The 15241-nt window shown below is 51.4% G+C and overlaps 1 protein-coding gene across 1 annotated transcript in view; it reads right to left on the reverse strand.

Annotated features, from left to right (window-relative positions):
• Positions 1 to 15241, reverse strand: part of CERS5 (ceramide synthase 5) — a 393477-nt gene that overhangs the window by 128847 nt on the left and 249389 nt on the right. The window contains 2 exon segments of the mRNA XM_030198235.1: positions 11264 to 11392; positions 13366 to 13458. Coding sequence (XP_030054095.1) covers positions 11264 to 11392; positions 13366 to 13458 — 222 coding nt within the window.

Raw genomic sequence — 15241 nt, forward strand, 5'->3', positions numbered from 1 at the left:
TCCCCGGAGCTCTCGGTACCGTGTGTAGAAGGAGAACGATGACGGTGCTTCTTAGCCTTTGCTCGACGCCCGTCATCGAGACTCCTCGGTACCGAAGAGGAGGACGTGGAACCCTCATGCCTCCTCGGGGCTGGATCTGACTCAGGTCGGTCCCGGGGGGCCTATATAGCAGAAGGCCTCGAGTTAGGTAGAGACCCACTCTCTACCTCCATGCGGTCTTTCGTCAGCCATTACCTGGACTCCCGATGTCGATGCCTCCCTCGACGTCCTCGGTACCAATGTCGATGCCGACTTCGAAGGACCGGACCGATCCGAAAAAAGTTTCTCACACTGAGCCTCTCGAGCCACTTGGGTCCGTTTTTTCAACAACTTACACAGCTTACAGGCAGCTGGGAGATGATCGGGCCCAAGGCACTGGAGACACCACACGTGGGGGTCGGTACTGGAGATGGTCTGGTTGCACAGAGTACAACCCTTGAAGCCGCTGGGTGTCCTCAATGACATGGAGGGAAAAACAGCGGTCGTGAAATCAAAAGGCTTGATGGTGCCAAGGAAAAAGGGGCACAAAAAGGAAAAACGGTCTGACCGAGCAGCCTAAAGGCGGCCGCGTCGAAAAATTAAGGAAACTTTAAAGGGGAATAAGAAAAACTAATAAAATAAAGGAAAAAAAGGTGTTGCTTTTTTTTTTTTTACTAAACTACAATTAAATCAAAAGAAAAAAAAAAAAAAAAAGAGGTAAATTGGGCAATGAATGCCAAAAGCAGGTTCTCCTGAGCCAAAAATGGGAAAGCATTAGACAAACAACTTTTCCCAGTTGCGGATAGAAAAAAACAAAGAGAGACACACTCGCGTCGCGGGCGGGAACCTGCTCGCGCATGCGCAGTGCGCCTTCACCCGCGTGACGTTGCGTTTTCAAAAGTTCTAGGTTTTTTGTACATTCCGGACTCCTGGGTCGTCGCAGATGACAACCCATCAGTGATACTATTCCGCCTGCTTGTCCTCGGAGAACACTATGTTACTATGTGAGAATATTATGCATGTTTGCTCTCAAAGAACATACCAGATATTTCTAGGAAACGTGGAGGGGCATTTTCGACCAGGGACGCCCATCTCTAAGGGCGCCCATCTCTGAGGGCGGCACCGCGAAGGGGCGGGGCCAACCGTATTTTCGAAAGAGATGGGCGTCCATCTTTCATTTCGATAATACGGTTGGGGCCGGCCAAATGTCAGAGACGGCCAGGTTTGAGATGGGCGGCCTCGGTTTTCGCCGATAATGGAACCGAGGCCGGCCATCTCAAACCCGGCCAAATCCAAGGCATTTGGTCATGGGAGGGGCTAGCATTTGTAGTGCACTGGTCCCCCTGACATGCCAGGACACCAACGCACCCTAGAGGGCACTTCTAAAAATTAAAAAAAAAAAGCTCCCAGGTGCATAGCTCCCTTACCGTAGGTGCTGAGCCCCCCAAAACCCACTACCCACAACTATACACCACTACCATAGCCTAAGGGGTGAAGGGGGCACCTACATGTGGGTACAGTGGGTTTCGGGTGGGTTTTGAAGGGCTCCCATTTTCCAACACAAGTGTAACAGGTAATGGGGGGGATGGGCCTGGGTCCGCCTGCCTGAAGTCCACTGCACCCACTAAAACTGCTCCAGGGACCTGTATACTGCTGCAATGGACCAGAGTATGACATTTGAAGCTGGCATAGAGGCTGGCAAAAAAAGTTTTAAAAGTTGTTTTTTTGAGGGTGGGAGGGGGTTAGTGACAACTGGGGGAGTCAGGGGAGGTGATCCCCGATTCCCTCCGGTGATCATCTGGTCAGTTCAGGCACTTTTTTGGGACTTGGACCTGAAAAAAAAGGGACCAAATAAAGTGGACCAAATTCTCGCCAGAGACGCCCTTTTTTTTTCCATTATAGGCTGAGGGCGCCCATCTCTTAAGCACGCCCCCGAACGCCCCTGTCCCGCCTTTGCTACCCTTCCAACACGCCCCCTTGAAGTTTGGCCGTCTCCGCGACAGACTGCAGTTGAGGTCGGCCAAAATCGGCTTTCGATTATGCCTATTTCGCCGGCCTTGAGAGATGGCCGGCCATCTCCCGATTTTTGTTGGAAGATGGCCGGTCTTCTCTTTCGAAAATAAGCTGGATAGAATACTATATACAGTGATGTCATAATTCATTACCTCAGTCTCCACCTGCTGACAGAACAGCACATACCCAAGCATCTGGACATGTCTGGAGGGATAAGGAATTTGGATTTCCTTGCCAAGATAAAAGCATGGGGACCTGGAGTAAATTAGCTACAACTTTAAGGACCACCTGATTGTGCTCAGAGCAGAGTGCAAGGCGGCAAATCCTGTGACAATGTACAAACATTGAGCTGCACAGAATGCAATGTGTACTGCAGTGAAGATATACAGAGAATACTATATAGGTAGCCTGGTTTTGCTTCCTTGGCCCAGTTTTCTGCCCACTAGGGGTGGCTAGAAGTGCTGCAAAGAAGGTGTTTCTGGACACCAGGTAGGGAAAACCAGTGGTGTGCTGGAGCTGGCTCGCACCGGCTCGCAAGAGCCGGTTGTTAAATGTATTGGCATCTTGCGAGCCGGTTGTTGGCCCCTGCGAGCCGGCTCACCTCTGCTCCCCCGGTCGTCCATCATCCATCTGCAGCTCTGCAAGTCCCCGATAGCCGTTTCCTTCTTACGCCGCACCCCTACCTTTAAAAATTTTATTTTCCCTATAGGCGCGCCGGCGTTGAAGGCTTGAAGCGAAGGCAGCAGGCTCAGCTCGCTTCCAGGCCTTCCCTTCGCATCATGGCTCCGCCCTCGCCTGACGTATTTCCTGTTTGCGCGAGGGCAGAGCCATGATGCGAAGGGAAGGCCTGGAACCGAGCTGAGCCTGCTGCCTTCGCTTCAAGCCTTCAACGCCGGCGCGCCCCGAGGGAAAATAAAATTTTTTAAGGTAGGGGTGCGGCGTAAGAAGGAAACGGCTATCAGGGACTCGCAGAGCTGCAGAGGGCATACGGATAATGGACGACCGGGGGAGCGGGGCTGGAAGAAGGCAGATGGAGGAGAGGAGGGCAGGGGGGAGACGAGGGTTGCTGGACATGAGTGGATCATGGAGGGGATGGCAGGGGGAGAGCAGGGCTGCTGGACATGGGTGGGTGGATGGAGGGCAGGGGAGAGGAGGGTTGCTGGACATGGGTGGGTGGATGGAGGGCAGGGGAGAGCAGGGCTGCTGGACATGGGTGGGTGGATGGAAGGCAGGGGAGAGGAGGGTTGCTGGACATGGGTGGAGGAGAGGGAAGGGAGAGAGAAGAAATGCTGGACATGGATGGAGGGGAGGGAAGAGTGAGGAAGGAGATGAGAAGAGGGAAAAGGAAGAGAAGAGAATAACTGCACATGGATGGAGAAAATAGGCAGAAGCTGAGGAGTTAAGAGGACAGATAGCAGCAGAATCGGATACTGGGCCAGCATGATCAGAAAAACAGTCACCAGACAACAAAGGTAGAAAAAAACTCATTTTATTTTCATTATAGACAGTGTTTGGAATATGTTCACTTTGACAAACAGGTGCTCAACATTAAAAGTTTATATTTATTTACTTATTTATGGCATTTTATCCCACATTAAACATGAATTAGATTGGAACCTGGGATCATTTAATAGTTTTTTCCTGGCGAGAATAATGCATTGCCCCCCCCCCCCCCCCCGGCTATAGCCAGCTCTGCAATTTTTTTTTTGGGGGGGGGGGGGGGGGGCGCAGAGGTGGACAGGGGGGCGCAGTGGTGGACGGGGGGGGGGGGGGGGGGGGGGGCCGAGGTGGACCGGGGAGAGAGCCTGTTAAAAATTTACCAGCACACCACTGGGGAAAACCCAGTCATCTCATAGATGCACACACAAAATTCAAGGTGCTATGGTCTGTGGCCCCCTAGCAAAGGCTTGAGGATGAGGGAATACCCAATAACTAATTGAAAGCTCACTGAACTATAACTCTTTCTGGGAAAGGTCCCAATTAAGCTGTAATTCCAAAAGAACTAGAGGAAACTACCAGGCACAGGCAACAACAACAAAAATCTATACTACCACTACATAGGCTGTTGTAAAAATAAATACATTTATTCTGCCATTAGGTCTGCTACAAAATAGGGTATGATACATACCTGTAGCAGGTGTTCTCCGAGGACAGCAGGCTGATTGTTCTCACGACTGGGTGACGTCCGCGGCAGCCCCCACCAACCGGAAAGAAGCTTCGCGGGACGGTCGGCACGCAGGGCACGCCCACCGCGCATGCGCGGCCGTCTTCCCGCCCGTGCGCGACCGCTCCCGCCAGTTGAATGACTAGCAAAAGATGAAACACACAACTCCAAAGGGGAGGAGGGAGGGTAGGTGAGAACAATCAGCCTGCTGTCCTCGGAGAACACCTGCTACAGGTATGTATCATACCCTTTCTCCGAGGACAAGCAGGCTGCTTGTTCTCACGACTGGGGTATCCCTAGCTCTCAGGCTCACTCAAAACAAGAACCCAGGTCAATGGAACCTCGCAACGGCGAGGAAACAACAGAAATTGACCTACGAAGAACAACTAACTGAGAGTGCAGCCTGACCAGAATAAATTCGGGTCCTGGAGGGTGGAGTTGGATTTACACCCCAAACAGATTCTGCAGCACCGACTGCCCGAACCGACTGTCGCGTCGGGTATCCTGCTGGAGGCAGTAATGTGATGTGAATGTGTGGACAGATGACCACGTCGCAGCCTTGCAAATCTCTTCAATAGTGGCTGACTTCAAGTGGGCCACTGACGCTGCCATGGCTCTAACACTATGAGCCGTGACATGACCCTCAAGAGTCAGCCCAGCCTGGGCGTAAGTGAAGGAAATGCAATCTGCTAGCCAATTAGAGATGGTGCGTTTCCCGACAGCGACCCCTAGCCTGTTAGGGTCGAAAGAAATAAACAATTGGGCGGACTGTCTGTTGGGCTGTGTCCGCTCCAAGTAGAAGGCCAATGCTCTCTTGCAGTCCAATGTGTGCAACTGACGTTCAGCAGGGCGGGTATGCGGCCTGGGGAAGAAAGTTGGCAAGACAATTGACTGGTTAAGATGGAACTCCGACACCACCTTCGGCAGGAACTTTGGGTGGGTGCGGAGCACTACTCTGTTGTGATGAAATTTGGTATATGGAGCATGAGCTACTAGGGCTTGAAGCTCACTGACCCTACGAGCTGAAGTAACTGCCACCAAGAAAATGACCTTCCAGGTCAAGTACTTCAGATGGCAGGTATTCAGTGGCTCAAAAGGAGGTTTCATCAGCTGGGTGAGGACGACGTTGAGATCCCATGACACAGTAGGAGGCTTGATAGGGGGCTTTGACAAAAGCAAGCCTCTCATGAATCGAACGACTAAAGGCTCTCCAGAGATGGCTTTACCTTCCACACGATAATGGTAAGCACTAATCGCACTAAGGTGATTCCTTACTGAGTTGGTCTTGAGGCCAGACTCTGATAAGTGCAGAAGGTATTCAAGCAGGTTCTGTGCAGGGCAAGAACGAGGTTCTAGGGCCTTGCTCTCACACCAAACGACAAACCTCCTCCACTTGAAAAAGTAACTCTTTTTAGTGGAATCCTTCCTAGAGGCAAGCAAGACCCGGGAGACACCCTCAGACAGACCCAACGCAGCGAAGTCTACGCCCTCAACATCCAGGCCGTGAGAGCCAGGGATTGAAGGTTGGGGTGCAGCAACGCTCCGTCGTTCTGCGAAATGAGAGTCGGAAAACACTCCAATCTCCACGGTTCTTCTGAGGACAACTCCAGAAGAAGAGGGAACCAGATCTGACGGGGCCAAAAGGGCGCTATCAGAATCATGGTGCCGCGGTCTTGCTTGAGCTTCAGTAAGGTCTTCCCCACCAAAGGTATGGGAGGATAAGCATACAGGAGGCCGGTCCCCCAATGAAGGAGAAAGGCATCTGACGCTAGCCTGCCGTGTGTCTGAAGTCTGGAACAGAACAGAGGCAGCTTGTGGTTGGTCTGAGAGGCGAAAAGATCCACCGAGGGGGTGCCCCACTCTCGGAAGATCTTGCGTACCACTCTGGAATGGAGCGACCACTCGTGCGGTTGCATGACTCTGCTCAGTCTGTCGGCCAGACTGTTGTTTACGCCTGCCAGGTATGTGGCTTGGAGGATCATGCCGAACCGGCACGCCCAATGCCACATCCCGACGGCTTCCTGACACAGGGGGCGAGATCCGGTGCCCCCCTGCTTGTTGACGTAATACATTGCAACCTGTCTGTCCGAATTTGGATAATTTGGTAGGACAGCCGATCTCTGAAAGCCTTCAGTGCGTTCCAGATCGCTCGGAGCTCCAGGAGGTTGATCTGTAGATCCTTTTCCTGGAGGGACCACAGACCCTGGGTGTGAAGCCCATCGACGTGAGCTCCCCACCCCAGGCGAGATGCATCCGTCGTCAGCACTTTCGAGGGCTGCGGAATTTGGAATGGACGTCCCAGGGTCAAATTGGTCCGGATGGTCCACCAGAGCAGTGAAGTGCGGCAACTGGTGGAGAGGCGGATGACATCTTCTAGATTCCCGGTGGCTTGGAACCACTGGGAAGCTAGGGTCCATTGAGCAGATCTCATGTGAAGACGAGCCATGGGAGTCACATGAACTGTGGAGGCCATATGACCCAGAAGTCTCAACATCTGCCGAGCTGTGACCTGCTGAGACGCTCTGGTCTGCGAAGCCAGGGCCAGGAGATTGGTGGCCCGCGCTTCGGGAAGGTAGGCCTGAGCCGTCTGGGTATTCAGCAGCGCTCCTATGAATTCCAGAGACTGGGATGGCTGGAGATGGGACTTTGGGTAATTTATCACAAACCCCAGCAGCTCCAGAAGTTGAATAGTGCACTGCATGGACCGGAGGGCTCCTGCCTCCGAGGTGTTCTTGACCAGCCAATCGTCGAGATATGGGAACACGTGCACTCCCAGCTTGCGTAGGTAGGCCGCTACCACCACGAGGCACTTGGTAAACACTCGTGGGGCAGAGGCGAGCCCAAAGGGCAGCACACAATACTGAAAGTGCCGTGCGCCCAGGCGGAATCTGAGATACTGTCTGTGAGCTGGCAGTATCGGTATGTGAGTATATGCGTCCTTTAAATCCAGGGAACATAGCCAATCGTTTTTCTGAATCATTGGCAGAAGGGTGCCCAAGGAAAGCATCCTGAACTTTTCTTTGACCAGGAATTTGTTCAGGCCTCTCAGGTCTAGGATGGGACGCATCCCCCCTGTTTTCTTTTCCACAAGGAAGTACCTGGAATAGAATCCCTGCCCTTCCTGCCCGGGTGGTACGGGCTCGACCGCATTGGCGCTGAGAAGGGCGGAGAGTTCCTCTGCAAGTACCTGCTTGTGATGGGAGCTGAAAGACTGAGCTCCCGGGGGACAATTTGGAGGCAGGGAGGCCAAATTCAGGGCGTATCCGCACCGCACTATTTGGAGAACCCACTGGTCGGAGGTTATGAGAGGCCACCTTTGGTGAAAGAATTTTAACCTCCCTCCGACCGGCAGATCGTCCGGTACGGACACTTGTAGGGCGGCTATGTTCCCGTGGATCCAGTCAAAAGCCCGTCCCCGGCTTTTGCTGTGGAGGCGCAGGGGGCTGCTTAGGCGCACGCTGTTGACGAGAACGAGCGCGCTGGGGCTGTCCCTGTGCCTGACGAGGCCTTCGGGCCGGCTGGTTGTACCTACGCTTCGCAAAAGAATAGGGTGCAGCCTGCCGGGCCCTGGAAAAACGTCCACCTGTGGAGGTGGATGCTGAAGGCGCCCGGTGGGAGAGCTTGTCGAGAGCAGTTTCCCGCTGATGCAGTTGGTCCACCATCTGCTCGACCTTCTCACCGAAAATGTTATCCCCCCGGCAAGGGACGTCAGCCAGTCTCTGCTGGGTGCGGTTGTCCAGGTCAGAGGCACGCAGCCATGAGAGCCTGCGCATCACTATACCTTGGGCCGCAGCACGAGATGCCACGTCACAGGTGTCAAAAATACCCCTGGACAGGAACTTTCTGCACGCCTTCAGCTGCCTGACCACCTCCTGATAAGGCCTGGACTGCTCCGGCGGGAGCTTCTCGACCAGGTCCGCCAGTTGTTGCACATAGGTCCGCATGTGAATGCTCATATAGAGCAGGTATGACTGGATGCGGGTCACGAGCATGGAGGATTGGTAGGCCTTCCTCCCAAACGAGTCCAGAGTGCGAGACTCCCGCCCCGGGGGCGCCGAGGCGGTATCCCTCGAACTCCGTGCCCTCTTGAGAGCAGAATCCACGACCGCTGAGTCATGGGGCAATTGGGGCCGCATGAGCTCTGGGTCAGAGTGGATCCTGTACTGGGACTCTGCTTTCTTGGGAATGGTGGGGTTAGTTAATGGTCGCACCCAGTTCCGGAGCAGCGTCTCCTTCAGGACATTGTGCAGCGGCACCGTGGAGGACTCTCTAGGTGGTGATGGATAGTCGAGGACCTCGAGCATCTCGGCCCTCGGCTCTTCCACAGAGACCACGGGGAAGGGAATGCTGATAGACATATCCCGCACAAAGGAGGCAAAGGAGAGACTCTCAGGAGGTGAGAGCTTCCTCTCCGGTGAAGGCGTGGGGTCCGAGGGAAGGCCCGTAGACTCCTCTGAGGAGAAATATCTAGGGTCCTCCTCTTCCCCCCACGAGTCCTCATCCTCGGTATCGGACATTAGCTCATGTAGCTGAGTCCTGTACCGGGCCCGGCTCGACGTCGAGGCACCGAGGTCTCGGTGCCGTCGAGCGGTGGACTCCCGCGCCGGCGGGGACGGAGCTCCCTCCATCGATGGGGACTCCACCTGCGTGGCGGTCGAGACCGGCACCGCAAGCGGCGGCGGTGTCGACAGCCCCGGTGCCGGGCTAGAGCTCGCCGGCGCCACAGTCATCGGCGCCGAGGGCGCAAGCACCCCCGGCGCCGGCACAGCCTGGCGCATCAGCCCTTCCAGGATCCCTGGAAGGATGGCTCTGAGGCACTCGTCCAGGCCCGCTGCCGGGAAAGGCGGTGGGGCCGGTAAGGGTGTCGGTGCCGGAAGCTGCTGGGGGCCAGGAGACGGCACCGAGGTGCCGGAACCCCGACGCGTCGGTACCTCCACAACCGACGGAGACCTCTCCTCACGACGATGACGCTTCGGCGTCGTCTCCTCTCCGACATCGGGATGCACCGAAGGCGACCGGTGACGACGCTTCTTGTCTTTCTTCCGATGCACGTCACCGGCGCCGGAGGGCATGGAGGAGGAGGAGGTCGATCCCCCTCGGTCTCGAGGTACCGGGTCAGACAGGGTTCGGTCCCGCGGCCCACGAGCTGAGGGCGTGACCGGGGCCGACTGCCCACGCGGCCTCTCACCCCCACTCTCACCGGAAGACCGGCGGGCCGACTGGACCTGTTCTCCTGGGGTCGCTGCCATCGGCGCCGATGTCTCGGGCATCGATACCGGTACCGAAGGGCCGGGCGTCGATACCGATGCCTTCGAGGTCGACGTCGAGGGGCCGGCGCAAGTTCCAAAAAGACGGTCCCGCAGAACTTGCCTCGCAACCTGGGTCCGTTTCCGGAGACCGAGACACAAAGAACACGACTTGAGATTGTGCTCCGGCCCGAAGCACTGGAGGCACCAAGTGTGGGTGTCGGTCTGCGAGATCGGCCGGCCGCAGCGACCACACTTTTTAAATCCACTCGGGACCTTCGAGGACATCGACGGAAAAATCGCGTCGGCGAAGTCAAAGTCGTCAATGGTGGCTAAAATCACACCACGAAAAACAAACGACCGAGCGGCCACTAGGCCGCAATGTGGCGTCCCCGCTGGAAGCGAGGGAAAAAAGGGAGCGCGTGTCCCACACGCGCAGGGTTTCTTTTTTTTTTTTTTAAAAGGAAACCGGGCGGTAACTAAAACCGATAAACAAAGTTAGAAGAAAAAAAAAAAACACGATCAGCGTATACGCGATCCAACGATCCGGCGGCTGAACAGAGAGAGCGCAAAACACGACTCTCTCCAGGCGCGGAAAAAAAGGAACTGGCGGGAGCGGTCGCGCACGGGCGGGAAGACGGCCGCGCATGCGCGGTGGGCGTGCCCTGCGTGCCGACCGTCCCGCAAAGCTTCTTTCCGGTTGGTGGGGGCTGCCGCGGACGTCACCCAGTCGTGAGAACAAGCAGCCTGCTTGTCCTCGGAGAAAACATAGTGTTATTCAGTTTTCCAGTGACAATAAAACCCTCCCTCAAGGCTAAACCCATTCGTGACCCCGTCTTCCCCACCCTGTAGTGTGTCTGAACTGATCAAACCTCAGTAACCTTGGTGGTGCTGCCACCAAGCCACAGCACTGGCGTACAGACAGTATTTAAAGACAAATAATAGCTACACAGATAAAGGACATTAAGCATGCAATATATGGGCTACAGTGTAGAGAATGACACATGGACGGGGACCCGCAGTAACCGCGGGGATGGGGACAGAGCAGGGACAGGGACAGAGCCCACGAGGACGAGAACAAACTTTGTCCCTGTGTCATTTTCTACTTTGAAGCCTGTTAATGAACTGGACTGTTATTTATGTTTGAGTGATGCAGACAATGATATTGTGACCTTTTGGAAAAACAAGCAAATACGCTGGCCACAACTAGCAAAATTTGCATAGGAGCATCCTATACATCCTGCTACCAGCACATCTTCTAAGAAGACATCTTCTATTGCAGGAGGGACTATGGAAGACAGGAGATCTAGACTGAATCCCGAGATTGTTGATGACTTCTTATTCATCCACAGATTAAAAAATCATAACAGTGCTTCATAGGGCATATTTCGCCCCTCTAGGGCATACAGAACGGGTTAGATTTTGTATCCCTGGACAATTTAACAGGGTGGATTAGGATTCCTTGGGGTAGTAGAAATCAGCTATTGTTGGGGTTGGAAGGGTAGAGGGTGGTGGTGAGGTGGGTTGTTATAGATGCTCACTAGTATTATTGCTTTCTATTTGTAATTTATACACAATAGTTGCACAGCATATTGTTCCTTTTTATACTTTAATAAAAATATGTATATATAAAATCATTGTTCGAGGCTTCTGCAGATGAGGACAGAGCCTGCGGGGGCGGGGACAGAACCTGAAGACAGGGCAGGGATGGGGACAGAACCTGCGGGGATGGGGACAAACTTTGTCCCTGTGCCATTCTCTACTACAGTGGTTACATAGACTACATAAACACTGGTCATTAAATGCATAATTGGACACTTACCTCCAAGAAACAATCAGAAGTATCATGAAGGAACATCACCAAGGTTCCTACTCGCACCATGTTATTTATATAAGAAAAAGCAATAAGGCTAATTGTAGCCAAGTGATGGAGAAACATAATCAGAAAATCCTAACAAGTAGAGAAAAAAAAAGATACAAGGGTGAGAAATCTCCAATTACTATTGTACTAATTTAGACAAGCTTTTCACAGAAGGGGGAATACTTATTTTGCAGAATACAATATAAATATAAAAAAAGAATAGAGGGTCACCAAGTTATTCAGCTCTAGGAGGGAGATTTTAGGCCATTCCTGGATGTCTGAAAGTCCCATCTCTTACATTATGGCACCTGCAGCACTTAGTTCAGTGGGTAGAATCAGGGACAATACATTTTATTTTATCTGGATTTAGTTCATGCCTTTAAAAGTAGCACATTGCTTTAGAATGTAGGTTTTAAAACCAGGACTGGCCAAAATGTCTCTTGGAACTGGGTAATCTGGCAGTTCTGCCAATACTTTAACAAATACCTATATAAAATGGCAAAAAGTACTGCTGTTTCTTAATATCAAGAAAGCGCCAACAGCAGGGTGGAGAAACGGCAGGCAAATCACAAAGGTTGTGGGAAATGATTTAAATGGACTAGATCTAGTATAATTCTATGTTTTGCCTCACTATAAGTTACACTGATACTAGTAAAAAAAAGGCCCGTTTCTGACACAAATGAAACGGGCGCTAGCAAGGTTTTCCTCGGAGTGTGTATGTTTGAGAGAGTGTGTGTCAGAGTGACTGTGTGAGAGAGAGAGTGTGAATGTGCGAGTGTGTGTGTGTGACAGAGAGTGAGACTGGGTGCAAGTGTGTCTGTGAGAGAGAGACTGTGTGTGTGAGAATGAGAGTGTGTGCCATGGGTCCCCCCTCCCTCCCAGTTCCAGGGTCCCCCCTCCCTCCCTCCCAGTTCCAGGGTCATGCGTCCCCCCTCCCTCTCTCCGAGTTTCAGGGTCTTCCTCCCTCCCAGTTCCAGGATCCCCCCTCCCTCCCTTCCTCTCTCCCTTCCAGTTCCAGCACCCCTCCCTACGAATTTTAGAAGTCATCTTCACTTACGAAGTCGGGGTTATGGTGGCCGTCAGCAGTGGTAAAAGGCATGCAGGCTCGGCCCTTCTCTCTCTCTCAGCTCTGGTCCCGCCCTCATTTCCTGTTCCCGCAAGGGCGGGACCAGAGCTGAGAGAGAGAGAGAAGGGCCGAGCCTGCACGCCTTTTACTGCTGCTGACGGCCGCCATCAACCCAACTTGGTAAGTGAAGATGACTTTTAAAATTTGGAGGGAGGGGGCCTGGAACTGGAAGGGAGGGACGACGACACCCTCATATGTGTGACGTCGCGTTCCGTGGCCTGGCAACTCTGCAGCGTTCCCTTCCAGTGATTGGTCACTGCTGTTTGTGACGAACCCGGAAGTACGTGACGTCAATTCAGGAGATGGATACAGCAGGAGCACGAATGCTTCAAGGCTTCACTTTCATGGAGTCAGCTTCAGAACGTTGGAGGTGCTTTTTAATATATAGGATGTGTACTTGCTAATACAAGCATCTTCATGACGCTTTAGGGCAGAATCAGTCAATACAGAAATATGGATTCTCTCAAGCACTTCATGAATGTGCGACTCACCACTCAGAAATAAGGGCTAGTAATCAGATGCTGGAAAAGGCAAAATAGCTCCAATTCAATGCAGTGAATTATATAACTGAGTAAATGTATGAAACAAGCATCAAGCTCCTAATAAACCATAGACTTTATAATAAACGTCCTCAGATCTCAGAGCAGAGGTATATGGATTTGAGATTACAGAATATATTAACTAGGAATAAGAGAGGAACAGGAAAAGGAATAAGCTTTGGGACAGAACATAGTGAATACATGAATATTTGCAGTATAAGCAAACTTAGTGAAGATAACCTGTGCAATGAATAAAAATGGTTTTAGAGTGTTTATTGGTCACAGCCAGCCAGGCAAACCTTGTTTTCCTAACTTTCTTCAGATCAGAGGTGAGGAGGTACGATTCTAGCCTAGTTTGCACTGTGCCCTCTTTTACCCAGTATGCTTACTGGCCTTACCTTTCGTTTGATATCTGTAAACTGGGAAAACATGAGAGACCAGTAGAAGGCCAATTCCATGATATAATAGTAGTAAAGATCCGGTGTCAATTCCTGGAAACAGAAAAGGTCACTGTAGTTCAAGTAAAATATTTTGTAGCCATGCCTAGTAAAGAAAAATTATGTTCTTACCTGATAATTTTCTTTCGTTTAATCAACCAGGACCAGTCCAAACTAATGGTTTGTGTCCATCCACCAGCAGAAGGAGTCACAGAAAATAATTCCAAGTAATTCTTTCAAAAAACAGACTATGATAAAATGAGAACAACGGTGGAAAACAAACAAAACAAAAAACCTTAGAGAAGCAGCGACAAAAGGTCAAAAATTTACATCAGGCGTGGATGCTGTTCAAAAATACTATCCTGGAAGACAAGCCATTTATATTCTGTGTATTAAAAAAGGGGGAAGGAAAGCCAAGCGACAGCCGGCATGGTTAAAAAGTGAGGTGAAGGAAGTTATTAGAGCTAAAAGAAAATTCTTCAGAAAATGGATCTGACTGAAAATAATAAGACTCACTCTTCTACCTTCGGGCTCCAATCCCTTTAACTGGTGTAAAAGCTATCTTATTTATAAACCGTTCTCACCAGATATTCACTATTAAACAGTTGTTAATTACTTTTTTATTTAATTTTTATATGCAGTGCTCAATATTGCTATTGTGCTTCTATACCATAACATAGCATTCCAGCACAACTGCCCTCCAACATCATAGCACTGTACCTGCCTTCCTGTGAATTGTATCACTTTCTTTGAATAATAAATGAGTGACTCTTAAAGAATGGTTAAAGTACTTAGCTTCCTGCGGCTCTATTCAGTGCAGGGGCTGGTTGTGCTGATGCGGATCAATTATCACCCCAGTGCTTGTGTGTTCTCAATTCGCATAATAAAACCAGTGTCCCTTTGCTGTTCTCCCCCCCCCCCCCCCCCCCCCCCCCCCCCCCGACTGCAGCCACATTTCACCATGACGTGTCTTCAACGGAATTTATCTACAACTCAGGGGGGGATGTCTTTTCATGTTCCTCCCTTCTCTCCCTTTGGGAGAGCAGGGAGGAACATGAAAAGACATCCCCCCCCCTGAAGGGAGGAACATGAAAAGACATCCCCCCCTGAGTTGTAGATAAATTCCCTTGAAGGCACCGTCATGGTGAAATGTAGCTGCACGTGGGGGACAGCAAAGGGACACTGGTTTTATTATGCGAATTGAGAACACACAAGCAATGGGGTGATAATTGATCTGCATCAGCACAACCAGCCCCTGCACTGAATAGAACCGCCGGAAGCTAAGTACTTTAACCATTCTTTAAGAGTCACTAATTTATTATTCAAAGAAAGTGATACAATTCACAAGAGAAATGATTTATAGTAGTACAGTGAAACCTTGGTTTTCCTCGATAATTCATCCGAAAACTATCGATGAAAACCGAGGCAACAAGCAATTTTTCTTTTAAATGAATACAAAAGACTAGTGTACAGAATGAATGAACATTTAACATGGCATTTACCTTTCTGAACACTCTTCTTCATGTATGGAAGATGGAGAGAGAGGAGCAGAGATTATTGTTTGGAAGGGGGATCCCCCTCCATAAGGACACTATCTGGGGGGGGTCATTTCCCTTCTTGTTCTTTTGCCACTAGGACCAGCTTCTGGGGGGGGGGGGGTCACTTCCCTTCTTGTTCTTTTGCCACTAGGACCAGCTTCTGGGGGGGGGGGGGGTCACTTCCCTTCTTGTTCTTTTGCCACTAGGACCAGCTTCAGAGTCTGTGGACCCATGCTGCACAAGAAATGTGTCCAAAGAGGTTTGTTTCTGTCGCCTCTTTAAGATTTGCCTAAAATGGG

This window comes from Microcaecilia unicolor, chromosome 3 (genome assembly GCF_901765095.1).
Source record: "Microcaecilia unicolor chromosome 3, aMicUni1.1, whole genome shotgun sequence".
Taxonomy (NCBI): Eukaryota; Metazoa; Chordata; class Amphibia; order Gymnophiona; family Siphonopidae; genus Microcaecilia; species Microcaecilia unicolor.